Source organism: Carcharhinus amblyrhynchos, chromosome 14 (assembly GCF_965287045.1).
Source record: "Carcharhinus amblyrhynchos chromosome 14, sCarAmb.v2.hapA, whole genome shotgun sequence".
Classification (NCBI taxonomy): Eukaryota; Metazoa; Chordata; class Chondrichthyes; order Carcharhiniformes; family Carcharhinidae; genus Carcharhinus; species Carcharhinus amblyrhynchos.
This window is the reverse complement of record NC_137337.1, coordinates 53,274,290-53,298,807: the sequence shown is the minus strand read 5'-3', so window position 1 is coordinate 53,298,807 and position 24,518 is coordinate 53,274,290. Positions and strand designations below refer to the sequence as shown.

The following is a 24,518-nucleotide window of genomic DNA, read 5'->3' as shown; positions in this document are numbered from 1 at the left end:
ATACAGCAATATATGATACCAATTAGAGAGCATTTCAACAATCAATTTGGAAAATGCTGGAAATGCTCAGCAGGTCAGGCAGTAACTCTGTTTCTATTCCACAGATAATGTTTCAGGTCTCTGATGTCTTCAAAAAAATCCTTCACAGTTCGGAAGGAGGTAATTCAACCCATCAAGTCTGCACTAACTCTCCGAAAGAGAATCCCATGCAGTTACACTGCTAATTCCACTAACCTACACATCTTGGTATACTAACAGGTAACTTAGTATGGCCAATCCACCTAACCTGCACATCTTTGGACTGTGGGAGAAAACGGACCATCCAGATGAAACCCACACCGATATAGGAAGAATGTCTATGGAGTTTGCACAGTCACCCAAGGCTGGAATCGAACCTGGTCCTTGGCATTGCGACACAGTAGTGTTAACCATTGTACCAACATGCCACCCATTAGGAAGATGGTCACAGATCTGAAATGTTAACTTGGGTTCTCTCTCCACAGATATTGTCTAGCGTTAACAGCATTTGCTACTTTTATTTATTTCGGATCTTCAGCATCCATAGTAGTTTGCTTGGGTATTTGAGGGAATTTCAAACTATTGTTAAAAATGCAAACAGACTTCTTTGAAGGCACAGGTGGAGTAGATAATCAATGCCAAGTGCAGCACTGAGCCATGCAGCTTTGATCCCTTCTCCCTGTCTGCAGATTTCACTGCAGGCAGAGGTTGAGACATTGGAGTTGGCCTTAATCCTCCTGAACCAAGGAGAAAATCAGCTGCAATACATCCTCCAGATGATGACCATATTGTGGATTTAGGATATAGGCTCGATTTCATGGAACTGTATTCAAGGTTGAGGAACTCAGTGGCACATGGTATCAGAGCTTATACAAAAGATTGTTAATTGCATAGGCATCAAAAAGTTATCACGAGACAACATTTTCAGGTGAGAAGAAAAAATTTTAAAAAATAGATGCGATGGCAAATTTAGATGAACCCTAAATTATATCTACAATAAAGTCAGGAGCTGAGGTTCATTTAAAATAGGGCATCTCCCCTCAACATAACATAGAAAATAGTATTCTTGTATTGGAATTAATTTTTAGCTTTCACATTTTCGATTTTATCAACGGCAACATTTTATAATTCAAAACTTCATAGTTAAAATCAAAAGAGATGGATGCTGCAGGGACACAGCCCACTGGAACATTAACTTGTGCTTTAGAGTGGCAATACATGGTATTTTGTTTGCAGCAATGAAGCCTTGGCAAGGTACTGAAGAAAGAATATGTACTTACCCACAAGAGGGGAAAACAAAATCAAAAATTTAGGGAAGGCTTTGACAATTCTTTCAGCTGAGGATCGCATTTGGAGAAAAAAAAAAGCTATTTCTCAAGAGATACGTATCATAAGTGAAGAATACTGAGTGGCTAATAACGCCATCGCAAAATACCAAATCTGTCAGATGCTATCAATTGTCCATTGTCACATGCTTTCAACTGTAATATCGATAGGTATTTTCAAGGAGCAGCAATTAATTGGACTATTTGTTACGACTTAGGTGGGGCTATGAAATAGAGTTTTCAAAGTTACATGTTGTGTAACTTGAGCTGTTAACACAATTGCTGCAATAGAAAATTGAGTTTTTGTAGGGGGGCAGGGAGCTACATTAAATTTGTACCACCATAATTTCAGACAATCATGGCTTTCAAGAGAACTGGAAGAAGAAAAATTTGCAAGGGTATGGAGGAAAGGCAGGGGCATGCAACCAAGGTTGAATGATCTCTTTTTGTGCTATAACCATTCTGAATCGATAAAAGCAGGTTACATCACCATTCACATGGTGGTTCTGGCCATTCAGCATCATTCCAGAACAGTGCAAGTCTCTGAATCTCAGTTAGGTCAGCAATCAGCCATGTTGCTATACGCAAGCAAAGGAACCACAACAAAACTTGAGTGCAAACTGGATTTAGGTAAGGCTATGTCAAATAAAATTTATGAAAAGAAAATCAATATCCTGACCTTCAGCTGGAAGCTGATCAGCATATTCTGGAGGCAATGTGAGAAGGGCATAGTCCTGAAGTGCAGCCAGCCAGAGTTTACTCAGTGTTCCCAGTTCTGATTGGACCAAATTGAGAAGACCGTCTGCAGAAGTAATTGCATCATTGGAGCCATCAGCTGTAGATGTCTCAAACTTCAAGAACTGCTTCTGTTTTGGTGGACACGTATTTTGCTTTTCAACAGTTACAATGTAAACCTGGAAAGAAACAAAAACGTTAAGCAAATTAACAATGTCCAGAGGTGTCAAGGACAAATTCTATTTGGTTAGAGCCAACACACAATAAAGCTTTCATTGCACTTTTGGATGTATTCTATAGGTCACCAATTAGTGGGAAAGATACAAGGAACAAATTTGCAAGGAAATTACGAAGAGTTGCAAAACCAACAGAGTACTTAAGTTATCAAATACAGACAGGAAAGGCACAAAGAGGGATGAGATTCTGAAGACCATTCAGTTTGTTCCCGGCAAGTTGATCGTGTCAAATGATAGTTGGGGAACATTTAGGAGATAGTGATCCTAGTATTATAAGGTTTAGGTTAGCTATAGAAAAGGACAAAGAGAAATCCAGAGTAAAAGAACTTTACTGGAGGAAGGGCCGATTTGAGTACGAGAGGGCCAGTTTCCCGCCACAGTCCAAAGATGTGTGTGTTAGGTTGACTGACCATGCTCAATTGCCCCTTCATGTCAGGGAGATTAACAGGGCAAATACGTGGGGTTACGGGGATAGGGCCTGAGTGCAATTGTTGTAGGCTCAAATGGACCAAATGGCCTTCTTCTGCTTCTGTGAACAGATCTGAGCTAGGCAACTTAGATTCACAAACTGCAATGAAATAATGTATTGCCTTTAAAGCCAAGATATTTTGGATTCAGTCAAGTAAATTCTAATGAGGGAGAAAGGTACGGCAAACAAAGCCAAGAGCTTCCTGGATATAAAAGGCATAGACAGGAAGATTAAACCAATAAAGGATACCTGTGATAGATGCCAGGTTGATAAAACAAGTGAGAACGTGATTAAATATATCAAGGTCAGAAGGGAGGTGAAAAAGGAAACGGGGGGGGGGGGGCAAAGACTGGTGATGATCATGAAAGACCATAAAGGTCTTCTCACAGATAAATGAAGGGCAACAAGAAAAGAGATGGGATCGATCAGGGATCAAAAAAGGGGCTTAAGAATCAAAGAAAAGACAGGCTCAAGGATTGAATGAATACTTCGCAGCTGCCTACACTCAAAGGCAATGCTGGCAAGTCATTGTGGATCACTGCTTGAAAGCGAGCTTTCTAGAATTCATTTGTACAAGGTGTGCTTGCTTAATTAGCAAAGATATATGCCCGCCATGTCAGTGTACCCAATCTTCAAAAAATTGTAGAAGTGCCAAAGATATAAACTCTATATGAGTCACATACTTCAGCCCATGCTTTCAGAACAGCTAGATTCTCCATTGTTGAGGTACTCTCACTATATAGTTGATTCCGTGCTTCCTTTCCAGCTTGTACTTTGTTCAAGGATGTTGCCAGTAGCTGATGAACTCTTCGAAGATCATTTACATCACTCACAACTCCACTTCCAATCCAAGCACTGCAAACCTAATGCAAAACAGAATTTAAGAAAAATCTTCAATTTGATCATAATGACTGTATAGACCCAACCCAATACCACACATTTAGCACTAATATATCAGTTAATCATGTACTTCTGTCAGGGTCTGGCAACTACCTCAAAGAAAAAAGGCCAAGTTGCTAAATTAATATAATGCAGAATATATATTTCTCTGGACAGCAAAAAAGACTTTACCTGTAAAGTATTAGAAAATTAAAGTCAGCAAAGTTAGTTAAGCAAGGTTACATATTCACATCTACTCATTTTTTCTTCAAACAGAAAACACTCATCAAGTCACCACTGAAGAACTTTGATTGCCATCTTTTTAATCTTCAGCACAAGACTTTTTATTTAATTTCCTCTCCTGCCTGAAGGCAGACTTGTAACTAAGTACTTACTCATTTATGTGACTGTAATCAATGACAGCTGATGAACCATTCTCGTCCTGTATTTGACGGCAAGGCTCAATGGACAGGGAGCCCTCACTGATTCCTAATTAAAGTGGGTATGTAGCCAACTGTATTAGCTACTGAAAAACAGCATTGATAGGGAATATATTCTAGAACCTTCTGAATCACAGAATCACAAAATACTGCAGTGCAGAAGCGGCCCTTTGGCCCATCAAGGCTGCATCAAAGCCCAAAATGCTCTGACCTGCCCACTTGCCAGCACTTGGCCTTGAATATTATGGCATGCCAGGTACTCACCCAGGTACTTTTTAAAGGATATGAGGCAACCCACTTCCAACCCTTGCAGGCAGTGCATTCCAGAGGGTCACCACCCTCTGAGTAAAAAGGTTTCTCCTCACATCCTCCCAAACCTCCAACCCCTCACTTTTAACTTGTGTGCCCTTGCAACTGACCCTTCAATTATGGGGAACAGTTGCTCCCTATCCATGCCCCTCAATCTTGAAACCTCAGTCAGGTCATCCCTCAATCTCCTCTGCTCCAGAGAAAACAACTAAGCCTATCCAACCTCTCTTTATAATTTAAATGTTCCATCCCAGGCAACATAGTGGTGAATCTCCTCTGCAACCCCTCCAGTGTGTGCACGTTCTTCCTATAATGTGGCGACCAGAACTACACACAGATCTCCAGCTGTGGCCTCACCAGAGTTCTATACAACTCCATCATGACCTCTCTGCTTTTGTAAACTATAACCCGAATGATAAAGTCAAGTGTGCCATATGACTTTTTCACCACCCTATTAACCTGCATTTTCACCTTCAGGGATGGACAAACACACCAAGGTCCTTTGTTCTTCAGAATTTCCCAGTGTCTGACTTTTCATAGTATACTTCCTTATCAAATTACTCCTTCCAAAGTGCCACCTCACATTTTTCAGGATTGAATTCCATCTGCCATTCATCCGCTCATTTGGCCATATCATCTAACCCAAGGCACTCAACCTTACTGTTAACCACCTGGCCAATCTGTATCATCGACAAACTTACTGATTCTAACACCCACAGTCACCTATGTCATTTATATGAATGGCGAACAATACAGGGCCCAGCATGGATCCATGCCGCACGTTACTATCACTGGCCTCCAGTCACTAAAGCAGCTGCCTGTCACCACCCTCTATCTCCTATCGCTAAGCCAATTATAAGTCCACCTTGTCAGATTACCCTGTATCCCATGTGCATTAGCCTTCGTAATAAATCTCCCATGTGGGACTTTGTCAAAGGCTTTGCTGAAATCCATGTAAATCACATCAACTGCACTACCCTCATCCAACACTTGGTGACATGCTCAAAAAATCCAATCAAATTTATTAGGGATGGTCTCCCTCTGACAAAACCATGCTGACTATCCCTGATCAAACTTTGCCTCTCCAAATAGAGAACGATTCTTTCCTTCAAAATCTTCTCCGGTAGTTTCCCAACCACAGAAGTGACTCATTGGTCTGTAGTTCCCCGGCTTGTTTCTGCAACCCTTCTTAAATAGTGGGACCACATTAGCTGTTCTCCAGTCCTCTGGCACCTCCCCAGTGGCCATGGAGCAATTAAAAATTTGGGTCAGAGCCCCTTCAATTTCCTTCCTTCCCACGACAGGCTGAGACACAATTCATCTGGACCTGGAGATTTGTCCACTTTTAAGCCAGCCAATACCTCAAGTACCTTGTCACTTCTGGTGATAGTTTGCTCTCCCAGTCTTTTCAGTCTCTCTCCCTGAGTTCCATATTTACCTCCTCATTCTCATGAGTGAAAACAGGTTGAAATATTCTCTTAACACCCTACCAATGTCCCCTGCCTCCACCCACAGATTTCCCTCTTGGCCCCTAATGGGCTCTACTCTTTCCCTGGTTATCCTCCTCCCATTGATATATTTACAGAATACCTTAGGATTTTCTCTACTTTTACCAGCCAGACCTTTCTCATATCCCCTCTTTGTTCTCCTAAATGACTTCTTAAGCTCCAACTTGCAGTTTCTGTACTCCACGAGTGCCTCTGCAGGCTTACTCCCCTTATACTTGTTAAAAGCCTCTCTTTCCCTTCTTATTGTATCCTGAATGCCTCTGGTCATCCATGGTTCTCTGGGTTTGTTGCACTTCCTATTACCCTAGACGGAGCATGCTAGGCCTGTACCCTCCCCATTTCATCTCTGAACACCACTCATTGCTCTTCTGTAGATATCCCCACAAGTAACTCATTCCAATTTACCTTGGCTAGATCCTACCTAATTTTGTTAAAATCAATGTCTCCTCCAATCCAAAACTTTTTTTTTGCAACTTGTCAATTCCTTTGTCCATAACAAATTTGAATTGAACCATGTTGTGGTCACGATCACCAAAATGCTCCCCCACCAACACATCAAACACCTGTCTGACTTCATTCCCCAGAATTAGGTCCAGCACAGCTCCTTCCCTTATTGGATCCTCTACATATTGACATATGTTTTCTTGTATTCATTTTAAGAACTCCATTCCATCTAAGCCCTTAAAATGACGGCTATCCCAATTAATATTGGGAAAGTTGAAATTACCTCATACAACTATTCCCTTATTAGTTTTACTACCTGTTTGTGAATTGCGCACATATTTGCCCATCAATTTCCCAATGACTATCTGATGGTCTATAATAAACACCTAGTAATGTAGCTGTCTCTTTTTTTATTTGTTTATTTTATTTATTAAATATTAGTCACAAGTAAGGCCTACATTAACACTGCAATGAGGTTACTGTGAAATTCCTCTAGTTCCCACACTCCAGCGCCTGTTTGGATCAGTGCACCTAACCAGCATGTCTTTCAGACTGTGGAGGAAACCCATGCAGACATGGGGAGAACGTGCAAATACCACTCAGACAGTGACCCAAGCTGGGAATCGAACCTGGGTCCCCAGCACTGTGAAGCAGCAGTGTGAACCACTGCACCACCATGCTACCCCACTGTTCCATCATGCCCCCAACCTCTCTCCAGCTCTACCCACAAAGCTTTTCAGCAAAACTGAAAATTATTGCAAGATGAATTCTCTCTCTCAGCATTTGGTCAAATACGGCTGGTATCGCAACCATTGCGCAGTAAAGGGTTAAGTGTACAGTGATCCATAGTGAAAAAATTACATGCTGCATTTTTCCTCCAGTATATTAAGAGTGCAGAAAGATCATATTATGCTTCTGATGCAAATCTAAACTGCTGAAAATGGAAAAACTATTTCAGGTGAGAATTGTGAATTACATGTTAGCCCTATAAAACAAAATGATGCACTTACCTGACATGCCTTAGCAGTAACATCAGGTGGGGTATCAGGGCTGAACGCAGGCCTCAGTGCTGCTCCAACCTGAACGTCAAATTAGAATATTTAACATGGCTATTGGTGAAAGCAATACAAATCTATTAAAATTATAACAAAAGGAAGTACAATATTACAAAGTGCCTGAAGATTGGAGAATGGCAAATATTGTGCCTTTGTTTAAAAAGGGCTGCAGGGAAAAGCCTGGGAACTACAGGCCAGTGAGCCTCACATCTGTGGTGGATAAATTGTTCCAAGATATTTTGAGAGACAGGATCTACAGGCATTTAGAAATGCAAGGACTGATTCAGGACAGTCAGCATGGCTTTGTAAGTGGAAAATCACGTCTCACAAATTTGACTGTGTCTTTTGAAGGGGTAACCAAGAAGGTAGGTGAGGGAAGTGCAGTTGATGTTGTCCACATGGGCTATAGCAAGGTCTTTGATAAGGCACCACGTGGTAGGTTGTTGCACAAGGTTAAATCTCACAGGATCGAGGGTGAGATATCTAAATGGATACAAAATTGGCTTATTGACAGAAGCCAGAGGGTGGTTGTAGAGAGTTGTTTTTCAAACTGGAGACCTGTGACCAGTGGTGAGTCTCAGGGATCAGTGCTGGGTCCACTATTATTTGTCATTTATATTAATAATTTGGATAAGAATATAGGAGGCATGGTTAGTAAGTTTGCAGATGACACCAAGATTGGTGGCATTGTGTATAGTGAAGAAAGTTATCTCCAATTGCAACGGGATCTTGATCAATTGGATCTGTGGGCTGACGAATGGCAGATTGAGTTTAGACAAATGCGAGAAGATACATTTTGGTAGATTGAACCAGAGCATGACTTACTCATTTAATGGCAGGGCGTTGGGGAGAGTTAAAAAACAAAGATCTAGGGGTACACGTTCATAGCTCCTTGAAAGTGGAGTCACAGGTGGACAGAGTGATGAAGCCAGCATTCGGCATGCTTGGTTTCATCAGTCAGAACACTGAATGCAGGAGTTGGGATGTCTTATTGAAGTTGTATAAGACACTGGTGTGGCCATACTTGGAATACTGTGTGCAATTCTGGTCACCCTATTATAGAAGGATATTATTAAATTAGAAAGAGTGCAGAAAAGATTTACTAGGATGCCATCGGGACTTGATGGATTGAGTTATAAGGAGAGGCTGGGTAGACTGGGACTTTTTTTTCTGAAGCGAAGAAAGCTGAAGGGTGATCTTATAGAGATCTATAAAATAATGAGGGACACAGATCAGCAAGATAGTCAATATCTTTTCCCAAAGGTGGGGAAGTCTAAAACTAGAAGGCACAGGTTTAAAACAAGAGGGGAGAGATACAAAAGTATCCAGAGGAGCAATTTTTTCCACACAGAGGGTGCTGAGTGTCTGGAACAAGCTGTCAGAGGTAGTAGTAGAGGCAGGTACAGTTTTGTCTTTTAAAAGCATTTAGATAGTTACATGGGTACGATGACTACAGACAGATATAGGCAGCATGGACAGGTTGGGCCGAAGGGCCTGTTTCCATGCTGAAAAACTCTATGACTCCTAAAAAGACGTAATTTAACCGACTAACTCAAATGACAATCAAAAGCTACGTTATCAAGGACCAGTTTTACACACTTAAAAACATACTAAAAGGGGCACCAACAGGCTTGGGAAACTTAAAAAAAGGGGAAGAAAATGAGCAGTATTTTTAATAAATTAGCAGGGACCTGCAAAATGTCTACTGTTAAATTAGTATTTTTATTGCAATAGTACTTCTTTAAATGCAGAATTTCTAGTTGTTCTTCTGCCAAAGACTCGAATACAATTAAAACTCTTGAAAAACCTAAATGAAGCTGTGTAAATGTGTAAAATCAGGACTAGAAGTACAAATATGAATTTGTTTGCCATGTTTATAGTCATAGAATACCACAGGGTCATTCACTCTGCCACTGAAGATAATGTGTTTCGCCCACGTCTGTTTATCTGTAAACAATGTATCTCTGTAAACAATGTACTTCAAAACCTAATGGACAGATTTCAAGGAAACTTGACGTACAGCTAAGTCCAAGGAAGTATAGATTTATTTTTTTGGCAAAAATGGGGTCAGGAACTCGAATTTTCATATTACCACTGAATCCCTACAGTGCAGAAGGCAGCCATTTAGCCTATCAAATCTGCACTGACTCTTACCCAGATTCTTTTATAACTTTGTGGACTGTCTCTGCTGCTGTGGTGTAATTTGTCACAGCTGTCCAAATGTGAGCAGAGCTTTCAGATTGAGTTGTCAGATGTCCATTGGACAGAAGCCTTCTCAGTGAAATAGAGATTCTCAGTAAAGTGATTTATTTTTTCAGCTTTGTAGTTAGACATCAACTAGGTAAGGAAAAAGCTGCAAGAAAGAGCTGTGTAATTGTAATGATGTTATTAATAAATTAGAGGGTAAAGGTTTGCACTCTATTAAGTGTCCTCTTCAGTTACTGAGGACTGGTTTTCTCTCAAATTGAAATTACAGGGTTTACATCTATTATTTGAGAAACAAACTATTTTTCCTTGTAATTTGCTTTCTATAATTTCAGTATCCAAAGAAAGCAGCTTCCTTTCTATCAATCTTGTTACATGACAAAGTCCCTGTTTAGGATTCAGGTTTCGTAACATGATAACTGTACCTCTAAGTTTGTGTGGAAGTATACATATTTTCAAGTAAGACTGTTTAGAATCATTGGATGGTATGGACTATTTTCATCTACCGAATGCAAATGTATTCCTTTAATTCACCCAACAGCTTTTTTAAACCTTCCCGAGTCAAATTGAGTGCATTTTCAGCAGAAACAATAGCTTTCAAATTAATGCGGGCCCACGAAAGCATGGGACTTAACTTAAGATGGGTATGTATGCCTTGTATGTATTCAAATGTTTAGTTGAATAGACTTTGTCCTGCATGGTATTAAGCCATATAAAACAAAGGCTTCTGGTTTCACAACTGAACCTTGTGGAGAGAGCAGTAAAAGCATTTCAGTTGATCAGCACCCATGCTCAGGAACAGGGAAACCAGCTATTGTTGTTGCTGGCTGCCTGGTAACTCCTACTGGAAAGTGTATACTTGTGCAAGCCTCAGAGCTAGGCATCAGCAAAAAACACAGCTATGCATGGGCACCAGGGGTTCCTGCAATGTGGGTTACAATTCCCAATGGGGCTGCAGAGGTCAGATTTCAAGCTGCGAAAGTCCCCCTCCAAACAACAATGGCAGCCACGGAGAAAGATGCCGTCTAGTCTGTAGGCTCTTGCTTGACAGCCTTGGATCCACTATGTCAAATATGCAATTGCTACCTCACTTTAGGGTCAAATGTGACAAACAATGTTGTAAATGGCCTGGTTTAGTCTCACGTGGCCGTCAGGGAGAGGGACAGAGTTGGGGCTAAGGAATGAAGTTTGGAGCAGGAATCAAAAAAGACAATTCTTCCCAAAATACAACAGGAGGGAATTTCTGCTCATTCAATATTGGATGTTTGAATAAGCAAATCTGATGAAATAATAGATTCAATTCTCAAAATACAAGACATTACAATATTTAACTTGTATTCATTACTCACTCAAATACTGTTAGTGGGACTTAATGGCACACAAATCAATTCCTTTGTTTGTCTACAAGGCCACGATTTTACATCAAAATAACTCATTTGCTGTAAAACATTTTTGAGACACAAAGCCATTTTAAGTACTTGATCTGTTACTTACATTTGCTTGGTATTGTTCAAGGATTACATGACCTGGAAACTCTGGCTCGGGAACGGTTGAAAATTTCCTGATAATGACAAGAAGTGCTTCGAGGCCAGACAGCCGCAAGGCGTGACAGTGATCTGTGGCAGCTATGAAAGCCATGCGGATTAAATCTGCCAGATGGATCACTAAGAAATCACCTGCAAGTAATGTTCGAAAAAAGTGTGCATGGTATATTTAATATGTAGTTCAAGTATCTACCCACCTCTACCTTAAAAATATTCAAAAACTCTGCATCCACAATCTTTTCAGAAAAGGAATTCCAAAGTCTCAAGAAAGCAAAAATTTCACTTCATCTGGATTCTCCCATAAAAGGAAACATTCTCTCCACATTCACCCAGTTGATTTATAATGGATTTTAGAATGTTTCAACCAAGTCTTACTCTAAGCTCCAGCGGATACAACCCACCCATTCCAGGTAGTCTGGTAAATCTTCTCTGAACTGCTTCCAATGCATTCTTCCATAAATATAGTGACCATATTTCCAAATGATCAGAATTTACATATTCTTTGAAAAGAGTACTACTGAAAGTAAATAATTGCACAGAAATATGGTACAGAACTCAAAATACTGATCAGATTTTAATTAAAGGTAAAATACTGTGATGCTGGAATCTGAAGCAAAAACCGAAAATGCTGGCGAAACTCAGCAAATCTAACAGCATCCGCGGAGAGAAAATAAAGCCAATGTTTCGAATCAAGCTGACCCTTTGTCAGAGCTGGGTCATCCACATGTCAGCTCTATTCTCTACCTCCACAGACGCTGTCAGACCTGCTAAGTTTCTCCAGCATTTTTTGTTTTTGATCAGGTTTTAGTCATGCTTAACATACTAAATGGAGTAGTGGAATCCAATTCTCCAAATGTGGTCTCACTAGTACTCTACAGAACTGAAGCATAATCTTCCTATTTTAGTATTCAAACCCCCCTTCCAGCAAATGATAACATCCTATTAATTTTCTTAATTACTTGCTATATGCTATACCTGCATGTTAGACTTTTGTTTTTCATGCACAAGGACACCAGATCCTCTGAACCTCAGTCGCCAATCTCTTGTGGATGGCATAGTGGTTAACACTGCTGCCTCACAGCACCAGGGTTCAATTCCGGCCTTGGGTCACTGTGATGAGTTTGCAGTGATTATTACAGTGAGGGTTTGGGATTATTACAGTGAGAGTGTGGAGTATATTGTAGTGCAGATGTGTGGTATATCCCTGCATCTGTGTGGGTTTCCTCCCACAGTCCAAAGATGTGCGGGTTAAGTGCACTGGCCATGCTAACTTGCCCCTTAGCGTTAGGAGGATTTTCCAGCCATGCATGCCCCAAACTTGGAAAAATCCCACCTGAGGTCAACAGATCTTTGCATGGTCCACCCCTGGCCTGCTACAATTCCCATGGCAGGCAGGACCTGGTCATTGTTGTTGGTGCAGTCTTAATAGCCTACTTTGATTCTCTTGCCATTTAGAAAGCATGCTTCTTTTTTATTCTCCTTGCCAGAATGGACAAATTAACATTTTCCCATGTTATAATCCATCTGCTAGTTCTTCGTAACATTCTAAAGTTACACTGAACATTGGTATCCATCCATCTATATCCACCACCATCACCACCCTACCCCCAAAAAAACTTACTCTTAGGGTGCTTCAGTTTTCTTTCTTGAGCCATGGTCATGTCAAAATGAGCAACATCTATATTCTCACAATGTGTAATAATTCGACATACACATTCTGCTGCAAATACCCTGGTAGGCCAGCGTGGTTTGATGATTGGTTGGAATTGGTTATCTTTTCTTGAGGTAAATATTGAATCATCATCTCCCCCATCTTCCTCCTCTTCCTGAGTGGTGTCCACAGGTGCTGTGGTGAAATCTTGAGAACAAGTGATCAGAATTTATATATTCTTTGTCAAGAGTAGTACTGAAAGTAAATAATTGCATAGAAATATGGCACAAAACTCAAAATACTGATCAGATTTTAGTTAAAGGTAAAATACTGCGGATGCTGGAATCCAAAGCAGAAACCGAAAATACTGGAGAAACTCAACAAGTCTAACAGCATCTACGGAAAGAAAATAGAGCCAATGTTTCGAGTCAAGATGACCCTTTGTCAGAGCTGGGTCATCCACACCTGAAACATGAGCTCTATTCTCTATCTCCAAAGATGTTGTCAGGCCTGCTAAGTTTCTCAGCATTTTTTTGTTTTTGATCAGATTTCAGTCATGGTTAACAGTTACTAGAGTGGTGGAATCCACATGCACACTTCAAGTCACAAATTGAGTTTTCCAACTTTGCATGCCATCGCATCTAAAAAAAACTCTCACTTAAATAAGAGGAAAATGAGCAAGGGAAAATCTAGGTGGTCATCCCATGGTACCTCCAATTTTCTGGCTGCTTGGCTACAGATCCATATTGGTAAATGCAACACAAGATATCACCGATCTACCCTTTCAGGCAGGGGTGGTTTTTAGCAGGTGGAATTTAGAAGGAAAGAGACTAAACTATCTTTCATATCCGAATTTCCTATGCTTGACAGGAGACCAACACATTTTCCAAATGAAAGACTTGAACTCACCAGCTGAGGCAGATAAAACATCATTGCATAACTTTAACCAATGAGAAAGTTTTTCAACAGCCATGGATGAGAGGATATGGCTTAGAGTTTCCTGAATGTCCTGACGAAGTCGTCGGTCTGATTCTCTGTCCAGTAAACTGAAAAGCGCTCCTTCCAGGCCAGTTTCATTGATATTAATATCTGAAATTAAATATAAGGTCAGAATTTTTGTCCACAGTTACCTTTTCTGGTTAACAGTTCAGTTAGGAGGACTTCCGTCCAGTCCTCTAGTCATAATTTTAATTTTGCAAAGAAAATCTATATAAATCTTGGTACTTCCCCAGTTATAGATAAATATTGCATTGTATAACATTTCTGAGGCACACTAAACTTCTGATTGATGAGTTTTCATATTTTGAAGAATATAAATTGTATATTATGATGGGTCATTGAAGTGAAAGCTTTATTCCCCATTTCCTTACACTGCAGAACTAAAAATACTGCTGGTCCAGCATGTCACCAGTCCGCAGAATTTTACTAATTCCTTGAAATGCTATTTAAGCAGAACTACAAGTTTGAGCGGAATCCACTCAGTTAGTATTAATTGTATTTAATTGAAGGCAGGGGTCGACATTAACTAGGGATTCACTTGTGCTCCTTGGCCTTTCAGCTAGGATGAAGCGTCAAATCAAGAATAGGATAGGGTGCAATGTCTCATCTTGTCAGCTTGGATCTTGTTTGTCCCCCTCGTGGAGACCATGAATTGGATTTAATTTGAATTTTGTTTTTTGGATGGAATAAAAATTAAAAAACACCAACTGCAAGTGTGGTTGTTAGGTTAGAGATGCGTGCGTCAAACTCTGCAAATAACTCCTTTAGGTCTAAATTACACTTAATGGTTTTCTGGAATTTCTATTAAACTGAAGCACTATCTTCTGGTTTGTGCAACAATGTAAATTAACTTTAAATAACATGGAGATATTACACGTCACCAGTTCTTGTATTATAGCCAAAACATTGGATAAACAATTATTCTTGTTCGATAAACTATTCACAACGTTGGGATAGTATTTACTGTGACTACTGTAGTACAGGAGGCTAAACATTAAATAAAATGAATAAAATATTCATTTTCTATGTTTAGCAGTACAAGATGTTAATAGGGTGTATTATACTGCACCTGCATGGTGGCTCAGTGGGTAGTACTGCTGCCTCACAGTACCAGGGATCCAATTTTGATTCTAGCCATGGGTGACTGTATGTGGAGTTTGCACATTCTCCCTGTGTCTGCGTGTATTTCTTCTGGGTGCTCCAGTCTCCTCCCACAGTTCAAAGATGTGCAGGTTAGGGAAGATTATCAGGCTAACTATGTGGGGTTATGAGATAGGGCAGGAGATGGGCCTGGTTAAGATGCTCTGTCAAGAGAATTGGTACAGACACAATGGACTGAATGGCCTGCTTCTCACTGCAGGGATCCTATGAACCCTTCTTCACTGCTAACTCTTTGTCCTCCTTCAACGATTTTCACAAAAATAGATTTGACGTTGCATGTAGTAAACAATTATTTGCAGTTCCGTAAGGTGCTTTTTCACCTCTTTAGTACTTTAAAGGCACACGACAAGCGCAAATTGGTTAAATGCTGATGATGTGAAACTGATGCTTTCAGAATTTGCTTTTGATGGGATTGACTGTATAGAAAACCATAACTTCTATATCTCCAAATAAAATAATTACCAAATTTACTGGATTCCTTGGCAAGAGCCATGGCATGTTCCAACACCTCAGAAGCTTCCCTCTGTGCAAGCTGACGTAGGCATGCAATTACAGCACGCCTCAGCAACAGGTGTGAACTACAGAGGTTAACCTAAAAGACAAAATCCCGCTGTGGTGAAAAAAGTCAAACTTGGGAAGAGATAATGCAATATGCTTTCTAATTTCCTCCTCTTACGGAAGAAACAAAATACTGGAATCAGACACCTACTCAAAATCGATGATGAGTGGTAGATTATACTGATATATAATCACGTACTGTTAAATTTCTATAGAAATCTACTCAATTCAAATCCAACGATAAATAGATTATATTCTTTCCATCCTAGATTCACTACTCAAGTTCAAGCTGAATGTGAAGAAGTGGCATCATAGGAAGTATCTCCATGCTCGCTTACAAAAAAAGTCTCACAACGCTAGTTTAAAGTCCAACAGGTTTATTGGGTAGCACAAGCCACAAGTTTTCGGAGCCCTGACCCTTCATCAGATGAGTCGGAATTCTGTTCACAAACAGGGCATATAAAAACACAAACTCAATTTACAAAATAATGGTTGGAATGCGAGTCTTTACAGGTAATTAAGTCTTAAAGGTACAGACAATGTGAGTGGAGAGAGCGTTAAGCACAGGTTAGACATGTGTATTGTCTCCAGACAGGTCAGTTAGTGAGATTTTGCAAGCCCAGGCAAGTCATGGAGGTTACAGATAGTGTGACATGAACCCAAGATCCTGGTTGAGGCCGCCCTTATGTGTGCGGAACTTGGCTATCAGTCTCTGCTCAACGACTCTGCATTGTCGTGTGTCATAAAGGCCGCCTTGGAGAATGTTCATCCGAAGATCAGAGGCTGAATACCCGTGACTGCTGAAGTGTTCCCTAATAGGAAGGGAACACTCTTGCCTGGTGATTGTCGAGCAGTGTTCATTCATTCACTGTCATAGCGTCTGCATGGTCTCCCCAGTGTACCATGCCTCACGACATGCTTTCCTGCAGCGTATTGGGTAGGTCACATTGGCCAAGTTGCAAGAGTCTGTACCGTGTACCTGGTGAATGGTGTTCTCTTGCAAGATGACCCGGCATGTCTTGCAGAAGTTGCTGTGGCAGGGTTGTGTGGTGTTGTGGTCACTGTTCCCCTGAAGGCTGGGTAGTTCGCTGCAGCCAAAGGTCTGTTTGAGGTTGTGCGCTTGTTTGAAGGCAAGAAGTGGGGGTGCGTGGATAGCCTTGGCAAGATGTTCGTCTTCATCGATAACATGTTGAAGGCTTCAGAGAAGGTGCCGTCACTTCTCTGCTCTGGGGAAGTATTGGATGACGGGTACTCTGTCCGCCATGTCCCACGTTTGTCTTCTGAGGTGGTTGGTGCAGTTTTTCGCTGTGATGTGTCGGAACTGTCGATCGATGAGTCAAGTGCCATATCCTGTTCTTATGAGGGCATCTTTCAATGTCCGGAGGTGTCTGTTGCGATCCTCCTCATCTGAGCAGATTCTGTGTATAGGGAAGGCTTGTCTGTAGGGGATGGCTTCTTTAGCGTGTTTAGAGAGTGGAAGCTGGAGAAGTGAAGCATCGTGAGGTTATCTGTGGGCTTGTGGTACAGTGAAGTGCTGAGGTGACCATCCTTGATGGAGATGCATGTGTCCAAGAACGCAACCGATTCCGGAGAGTAGTCCATGGTGAATCTGTTAGTAGGATGGAACTTGTTGAAGTCATCATATAGTTTTTCAGTGATTGTTCACCACAAGTCCAAAGGAAGAAAATGTCATCGATGTATTTAGTATATAGCATCGGTTGAAGGTCCTGTGCGGTGAAGAGGTCTTGTTCAAATCTGTGCATGAAGATGTTGGCACAAGGTGCGAATTTGGTCCCAATGGCTGTTCCACGTGTTCTGGATGAAGAACTGGTTGTTGAAGATGAAGTCATTTGTGGTCCAGGATGAAGCGGATCAGTTGTAAAATTGCATCTGGGAGATTGGCAGTTGTTGGCGTTGAGTACTGAGGCAGTTGCAGCAATGCCTTAACCGTGGGGGATGCTGGTTAAGAGTGCCAAGACATCCTTTGTGACGAGCAGTGCTCCTGGTTCAACTGCTCCATGTGTGCTGAGTTTCTGTAGGAAGTCCATAGTGTTGCAACAAAAGCTGGGGGTTCTTTGTACAATGGGTTTCAGGATACTCTTGATGTAGCCAGAGAGGTTCGCACACAGGGTCCCATTGCCCAATACAATGGGACGGCCAGGTGTGTTTGCTTTGTGTAACTTTTGGGAGGTAGAGATCTCCAATGCGGGGAGTATATGGGATGAAGGCACAGAGGGTACTCTGAAGGTCTGGATCAAAGGTCTTGATCAGTCTGTTGAGTTGACAGGTGTGTTCTTTCGTCGGATCTGCAGCTAACCGTCTGTAGTGTTCCTTGTTGTTCAGTTGTCGGTTCACTTCTTCGCAGTAATCCGTTCTGTTTAGTATGACGATGGCCCCTCCTTTATCTGCTGGTTTGATGACAATGTTGCTGTTGGTCTTGAGAGCGCGGATGGCATTGTGTTCGATGCTGTCTTGTGAATGAATCTGGTGTTGACGCATATCCTGATGGCTTGGGCATACATGTCAAGTTGAGGGCAGTGGCCTTCCAGAGGTATCCAATTCAACTCTTTCCTCTTCAGTTGCTGCACCGCGGATCTCTGTCAGCTGTTCTGGTTCATTGGCTGTCTCATTGTGTTCACTGTTGGCCTCTTGGGTTTGTGGAATAACTCCTGCATCATTCGCCTGATGAATTTCTCTGCATCTGCTGCAAGACCGATGGGCTCCATTTTGGTGGTGGGGCAGAAATTGAGCCCTCGGCTAAGAACTTCGATTTCATCTGGTTGAAGTGTGTAGTCTGACAAGTTGACAATGGACTTCCCTGCAGTGGTACTGTTTTCTACTGTGACACCGGGGGAAGCTTGGTTGCTGCTGGTGGTGATGCCAAGTTTCTCAAGTTTCCTACTCTTGATGTGCACATAGTTCCTTTGTCTTGTCTGCTTGGCAGAGTTTTGCAGCTAGTTTGTGTCCTGACTGCAAGTTGAAAATATGGACTCTACCTTTGTTTTCAGGATGCGGCATCTGCTGTAGAGCTGGCTTATGAGGTGGTTGAAGAGTGTGAGAGAAGAGCGAGGGCAAAGTCTCAAGGCGTAGTCTGTGTTATAGGTTGATCTGAGTGGGGTCATGATCTGTAGTCCTTTCGTCGTCCAGTACGTCCCTGGAGCTGAGAGGCTAAGACAACTTCTCTGGAGCCTTCAACGCGTCATTGATGAAGACGAACATTTGCCAAGGCCATCCCCACATCTTGCCTTCAAACAACTGCACAACTCAAACAGACCACTGTCTGCAGCAAACTACCTAGCCTTCAGGAGAACAGTGACCACAACACACAACACTGCCACAGCAACTTCTGCAAGACGTGCCAGATCATCGACACGGATGCCATCATCTTATGTGAGAACACCATCCACCAGGTACACGGTACATACACTTGCAACTCAGCCAACGTTGTCCACCTGATATTGTTGAAGTGGAAATTTTCCTGCTTCTTGACTGTGATAGAGAGACTCAACAAAGTTCATTCCAACAAAATAACTCGTCTTTATTTACAAAGCACTGCATGCAGTATTGGCAAACACTTGAATTCAGAGAACTGTCATTACGACTTGCTAATTCTTCGTCAAGTCCGCGCTAACATTAAGAATCAACTCAGTATTTACACATAATCGTTATCAGTTTGTGTGACCAGAGCTTATTCAGAAATTCGATCAATAATAGTGTCATAAGCAATGTCATAAATGATAGTACAGCCTGCTGACTTCCTAGAACTCTGTCTCATCAGTCATACCTTTATCTTGTCCTTTGATAGAACAGAGGAAGGTTGATGACTCCTTCATCTCTGCCCTTGTCTTGTCATACTCATACAGTTCTCGGTCATGTGGAGTCAGCCTTATCAGGTCTTAGAGGTTAGGCACAGCTTAACCTTCTCTGGTCTTATTCATATCTTAACAAGACTGACCTCGCATAACTTAAGTCTTACAGGGGTCAGGCATTTTGGAATAGCTTGATCAGCTTTCCTTATTTTGTATCAAACACTTGACCAATTTTCCCATCATGCCACTACTTCATTTGTACAACTTCACAATATGCTGCAGGAAAGAATGTCCCAAGGCATGGGACATTGAGGAGACCATGCAGACGCTATGACAACGGATGAATGAGCACCACTCGACAATCACCGGGCAAGAGTGTTCTCTTTTCTGTTGGAGAACACTTCAGCGGTCACAGGCACTCGGCCTCTGATCTTCAGGTAAGCGTTCTCCAAGGCGGCCTTCACGACACACGACAACACAGAGCCACTGAACAGGGACTGACAGCTAAGTTCCCCACACATGAAGACGGCCTCAACCGGGATCTTGGGTTCACGTTACACTATCTGTAACCCCCATGACTTGCCTGGGCTTGGAAATCTCACCAACTGTCCTGGCTGGAGACATTACACATCTCTTTAACCTCTGCTTAACCCTCTCTCCATCACACTGTCTGTAGCTTTAAGACTTGATTACCTGTAAAGACGTGCATTACAACCATTATTTTATAAATTGAGTTTGTGTTTTTATATGCCCTGTTTGTGAACAGAACTCCCACTCACCTGACGAGGGGGCAGTGCTCCGAAAGCTAGCCGCTTGTGCTACCAAATAAACCTGTTGGACTATAACCTGCTGTTGAGAGAGTTCTTACTGTGTTTATACCAGTCCAACGCTGGCATCTCCACATCATACAAAAAGCACATACTTAAGGCAGTCTGGATATTTGACATGGAATTGTTCCACATTTTTATCTTGTAAATACTGATTTTAACTTTGAATTTGAAGAATTTAAAAGAGAAAGTATGTCAGTAGAAAAAACACTTGGAAGATTTCAAGCACTAAAAATCTATTTATTGAATGAACTCTTGTATAATTTCAATAATATTGCTCAGGACATCTGTTGCTGGGGGTGGGAGGGAGGGGGAAGAGCTGATGGGAATTCACAGAGGGAGAAATCAGATACCTTATGCACAAGTGCAACCATACGTAAAAGCATGGAAATGAAATTATTGTAAATTTCACTTTTCAACTGCAGGAGGAGCTTCACAAAGTCTTGCTAATATTTCCTGGATACTTGGGTCACTATAGGGCTGAATTTCTGCAGAGTGGCAATCAGGGTCAAAGAATGGCAACTCCTGGGGGTTGGGGGAATCCATGGGAGGTTGGTGTGGGTCTGAACAACAGTTCCCAGAAGCTAAAAGTGGTTTCAATTCTTCTAATATTTTTCTCAATAACTATTGTGGTAACATAGCTGGAACCATCTTAAGTCTGCGATTTAATCTGCATTTCTTGATGGTTCCCAGTCCAGAGCATTTTCCCATCGGCTGTTTGCATTTCGCATGCAATTGTTATGCAATTTTACTGAAGATGGAGAGGGGAAGGGGGTTTTCCAGTGCATCTTTGGAGTAGTTACAATGCCTTGGAGTTTAGAAGTTACTGGCCTATCTTTAGTGTCATAACAAACAATAATACAATTCTTCTCTTCCATAGCTGTACATGTACATTGTGTACTCAATGAACAAAAGTACGTGACAAAGACAATTTGTCAAACAAAATCACACAAGACTGCGTAGAAATAATATGTTTTCTAGGGTTGTGCAATGCTAAGTATTCTAAAGTACTGCTCCAATGCGAGTGAATGAAACTGCTCTTTCTCTCCTTAACAAAGTTCACAGTTCTTGAATGGCTAAAGAGGAGAAACTGTTCTGAGAATATTTACTATCCAGTACAAATATATCTTGTATCGAATATGTGTAGCCTTTCTCCTTCATGACTTCATCAAAGAGTGATGGAAATAAAGGAAGAAAAACAGAAAATGTTGGAAAATCTCAGCATCTGTGGAGAGAGAACAGAGTTGATGTTTCAAATCTGGATTCCTCTTCTTCAGATCTGGATCTCCTTCGTGTTACCATGCTCCTTACTGTAACAAGCATCTAATTCAGTCTCAAAGGACAATGTAAAATATCAAGTACCATCATCACAAATCCCAGGGAACAATCTAGTTGAGTGAAATGCACAGAAGTAATCAAACTTCACATTTACAACTTAGTAATGTCTAAGAGTTATCAGAGAACCATATCTTGAATTTAGAAAGGAATAATTGCACAACATATGAGGTTCTGAAATTTGATACAAATTTAAACAGGAAAGGCAGAGAAAGGACATCCAAAGTACATTTTACTTAAAGAAATTTACTTGTGATATATACTCAACATTACAGGAAGCTTTTACAGCTCAAGCTGATGAAAGTACAGATGGTAAGCAACTGCCTACAGATGGACAAACAGTCACAATGTGTAACAGATTCACACTTCAACCACCAAAAAAACAACAAATGTGCAAAGTAGATTTTTTGGTTTGCAAAACACTCTGTAAATTATAAACAGCAACAATGACCAGACACAGCTGACTCTCCAGATCTTTCAGCCGATACGATGCTGGGGTGAAGAACGCGAGTTCTAAAAGAATGTCATTGTAGAGCAGAACACCACAGTTTTAATACACTGTTACACCGGTTCACATCTATGCATTTCAATATAACCTTCCTGTGTATATAAAACATATTTCCGCACAGCAGATATGCAAAAATCCAAGGGAGAGCCTCAAGTCTGATCTTTGGGTCGAGTAAGGCAGCGGTTGGAGCATTTGACTTGTAATCAAAGAAACATAGAACAGTACAGCACAGTACAGGCCCTTCGGCCCTCAATGTTGTGCCGAGCTGTGTCTGAACCCAAGATCAAACTATCCCGCTCCCTATCATTCTGGTGCGCTCCATGTGCCAATCCAATAAAGTTTCTAAAGTGTCCGACACCACTATCACAGGAGGCAGTGCATTCCACATCCCAACCACTCAGTGAAGAATCTACCTCGGACATCCCTCCTATATCTCCCACCATGAACCTTATAGTTATGCCCCCTACTAACAGCTACATCCACCCGAGGAAATAGTCTCTGAACGTCCACTCTATCCATCCCCCTCATCATCTTACAAGCCTCTATCAAGTCGCCTCTCATCCTCTTCCACTCCAAAGAAAAAAGCCCCAGCTCCCTCAACCTTTCCTCATAAGACCTACCCTCCAAACCAGGCAGCATCCTGGTAAATCTCTTCTGCACTCTCTCCAATGCTTCCACATCCTTCTTAGTGAGGTGACCAGAACTGAACACAATATTCCAAATATGGTCTCACCAAGGTCCGGTATAGTTGCAGCATAACCTCACGGCTCTTAAACTCAAACCCCCTGTTAATAAACGCAAACACATTTTAATCCGTCTTCATGGCTCTATCTACTTCAGTGACAACCTTCAGAGATCTGCGGATATGAACCCCAAGATCTCTCTGTTCCTCCACATTCCTCAGAACCCTGCCATTGACCCTGTAATCCGCATTCAAGTTTGTCCTACCAAAATGAATCAACGTGTTGAGTGTTCCAATTGCTGTGTGGCATATGGTGAAGTTGAAATAAATAAGTCTTTTAATTTATAGGTTATATCCAAGGGAAAAAAATCATGACAGCTGCTAAATTGTCATACAAAAAAAAATCACACAGCTCTTTAATTTACTTGAAGGTAGGGAACCCATCAACCAATATATAGATGGTGTGACCACCTAGCATTTTGGAGTGGTCAAGCAAGCTATCCTTTTGCAAGAACATTAACCATTCAAAGGCCTATAATCTCAGAGTATCTAGTGATGGGCTTTATGCAGTCTTGGAAGTGCAGCTCAAAATTTAACCAAAAAACGTACACCTTGGAAGGGATGTTAGTATCATAAATTGAAAGCAAAAAGTACAACAAAAATGATCAAGAAAATGATCAAGAACCCTTGTTCACCAAACAGTCAGCTGAGAATTAATTGTTTCCTAAACAAATCATAATGAATTGATCATATTTCAGATAAACTCTTTGGTTGGCACTCCAAACAATTACTAAGCACAGATATATTCTTCAGTGTAAGTTTTGTGACCACAATTCACATGAAGATGCCAATTTATATGAACTTGTTATTTGCATATGCTGAGCAGACTAATGCTAACGCAAATGCCATTAAAAAGGTGAATTAGGAACCTAACACAGATAGTCAAACATAATTGGACGAGGTTTTGACAAAGTGGGGCATTTCACAATATGGCCAGTTAATTGCATTTCCTGCCTTTCACTCTTGACTCTTCAGCTAGATAATATTTGCCCTGCAAGTTGCTGGAAGCATGAACTAATAATGAGGGTTACAGGACATGTTGGACCTTGATAGCCAACCACCCATCTTCTGGGTCAATGAGAATGAAGGTTTTAGAAAGAGAGGAATGTAGAAAAATATGGTGCATTCAAGTCAAACAGGTACAGAAAGAGAAGTCAAGGGAGAAAAAGATAGAAAGACAAATAAAGAAATTTAAAATTCTCTAACACTTTACCTGTGGGAATGTACTTCCAAAGTTTAACTTGTTCCATTTCATAGCCAAAGATGTTGCATCTCATTGCAGGGACAAAAATCTCACTGAAATTATACTTATGCTGTTAAATACCAGTCCTAACTTTCTGAAGGATGCTCAACTGAAAATTAACATGCAAATGCAGCAATTCCAAGAATCTCTCGGACAAACTGAGGGCAAGATTTCATCTTCACAAAGATCAATGCAGTAATGCAAACTGTACAAGTTGTACTTGCAGGGTATCTTTTCCTCACCACCAGTTACTGGTCAATTTACATATTAGTAATGCTGATGGCCATTAAACTCATTATTATTTTGTCACAAAAGCCTGTTTTTTTCCAATCCCAGTTCATAGCCACTGTAATCTCCCCACAGTTCCCCAATCAATTAATTGTTTGATCACAGGATTTGCTGGTCTGTCTTGACTGGTTCCATGAGGCAATGAACTTAGTAACTTAGTTACAGAGAGAGAGTTGCAATGTTTCTAGTACAGGCAACTGAAGGACTTCCCTGGTGCAGTCTGGGAGAAG

General features: G+C 41.2%; 1 protein-coding gene across 2 annotated transcripts in view; it reads right to left on the bottom strand.

Annotated features, from left to right (window-relative positions):
• heatr5a (HEAT repeat containing 5a) overlaps nt 1–24,518 on the bottom strand; it is a 169,328-nt gene that overhangs the window by 43,406 nt on the left and 101,404 nt on the right. For both annotated transcript variants that reach the window (XM_080202886.1, XM_080202887.1), the window contains 7 exons: nt 15,441–15,570; nt 13,728–13,907; nt 12,789–13,025; nt 11,118–11,299; nt 7,374–7,442; nt 3,467–3,646; nt 2,023–2,257 (listed from right to left, as the gene is read on the bottom strand). In XM_080202886.1, coding sequence (XP_080059012.1) covers nt 2,023–2,257; nt 3,467–3,646; nt 7,374–7,442; nt 11,118–11,299; nt 12,789–13,025; nt 13,728–13,907; nt 15,441–15,570 — 1,213 coding nt within the window. The remainder of the gene's footprint in view (nt 1–2,022; nt 2,258–3,466; nt 3,647–7,373; nt 7,443–11,117; nt 11,300–12,788; nt 13,026–13,727; nt 13,908–15,440; nt 15,571–24,518) is intronic.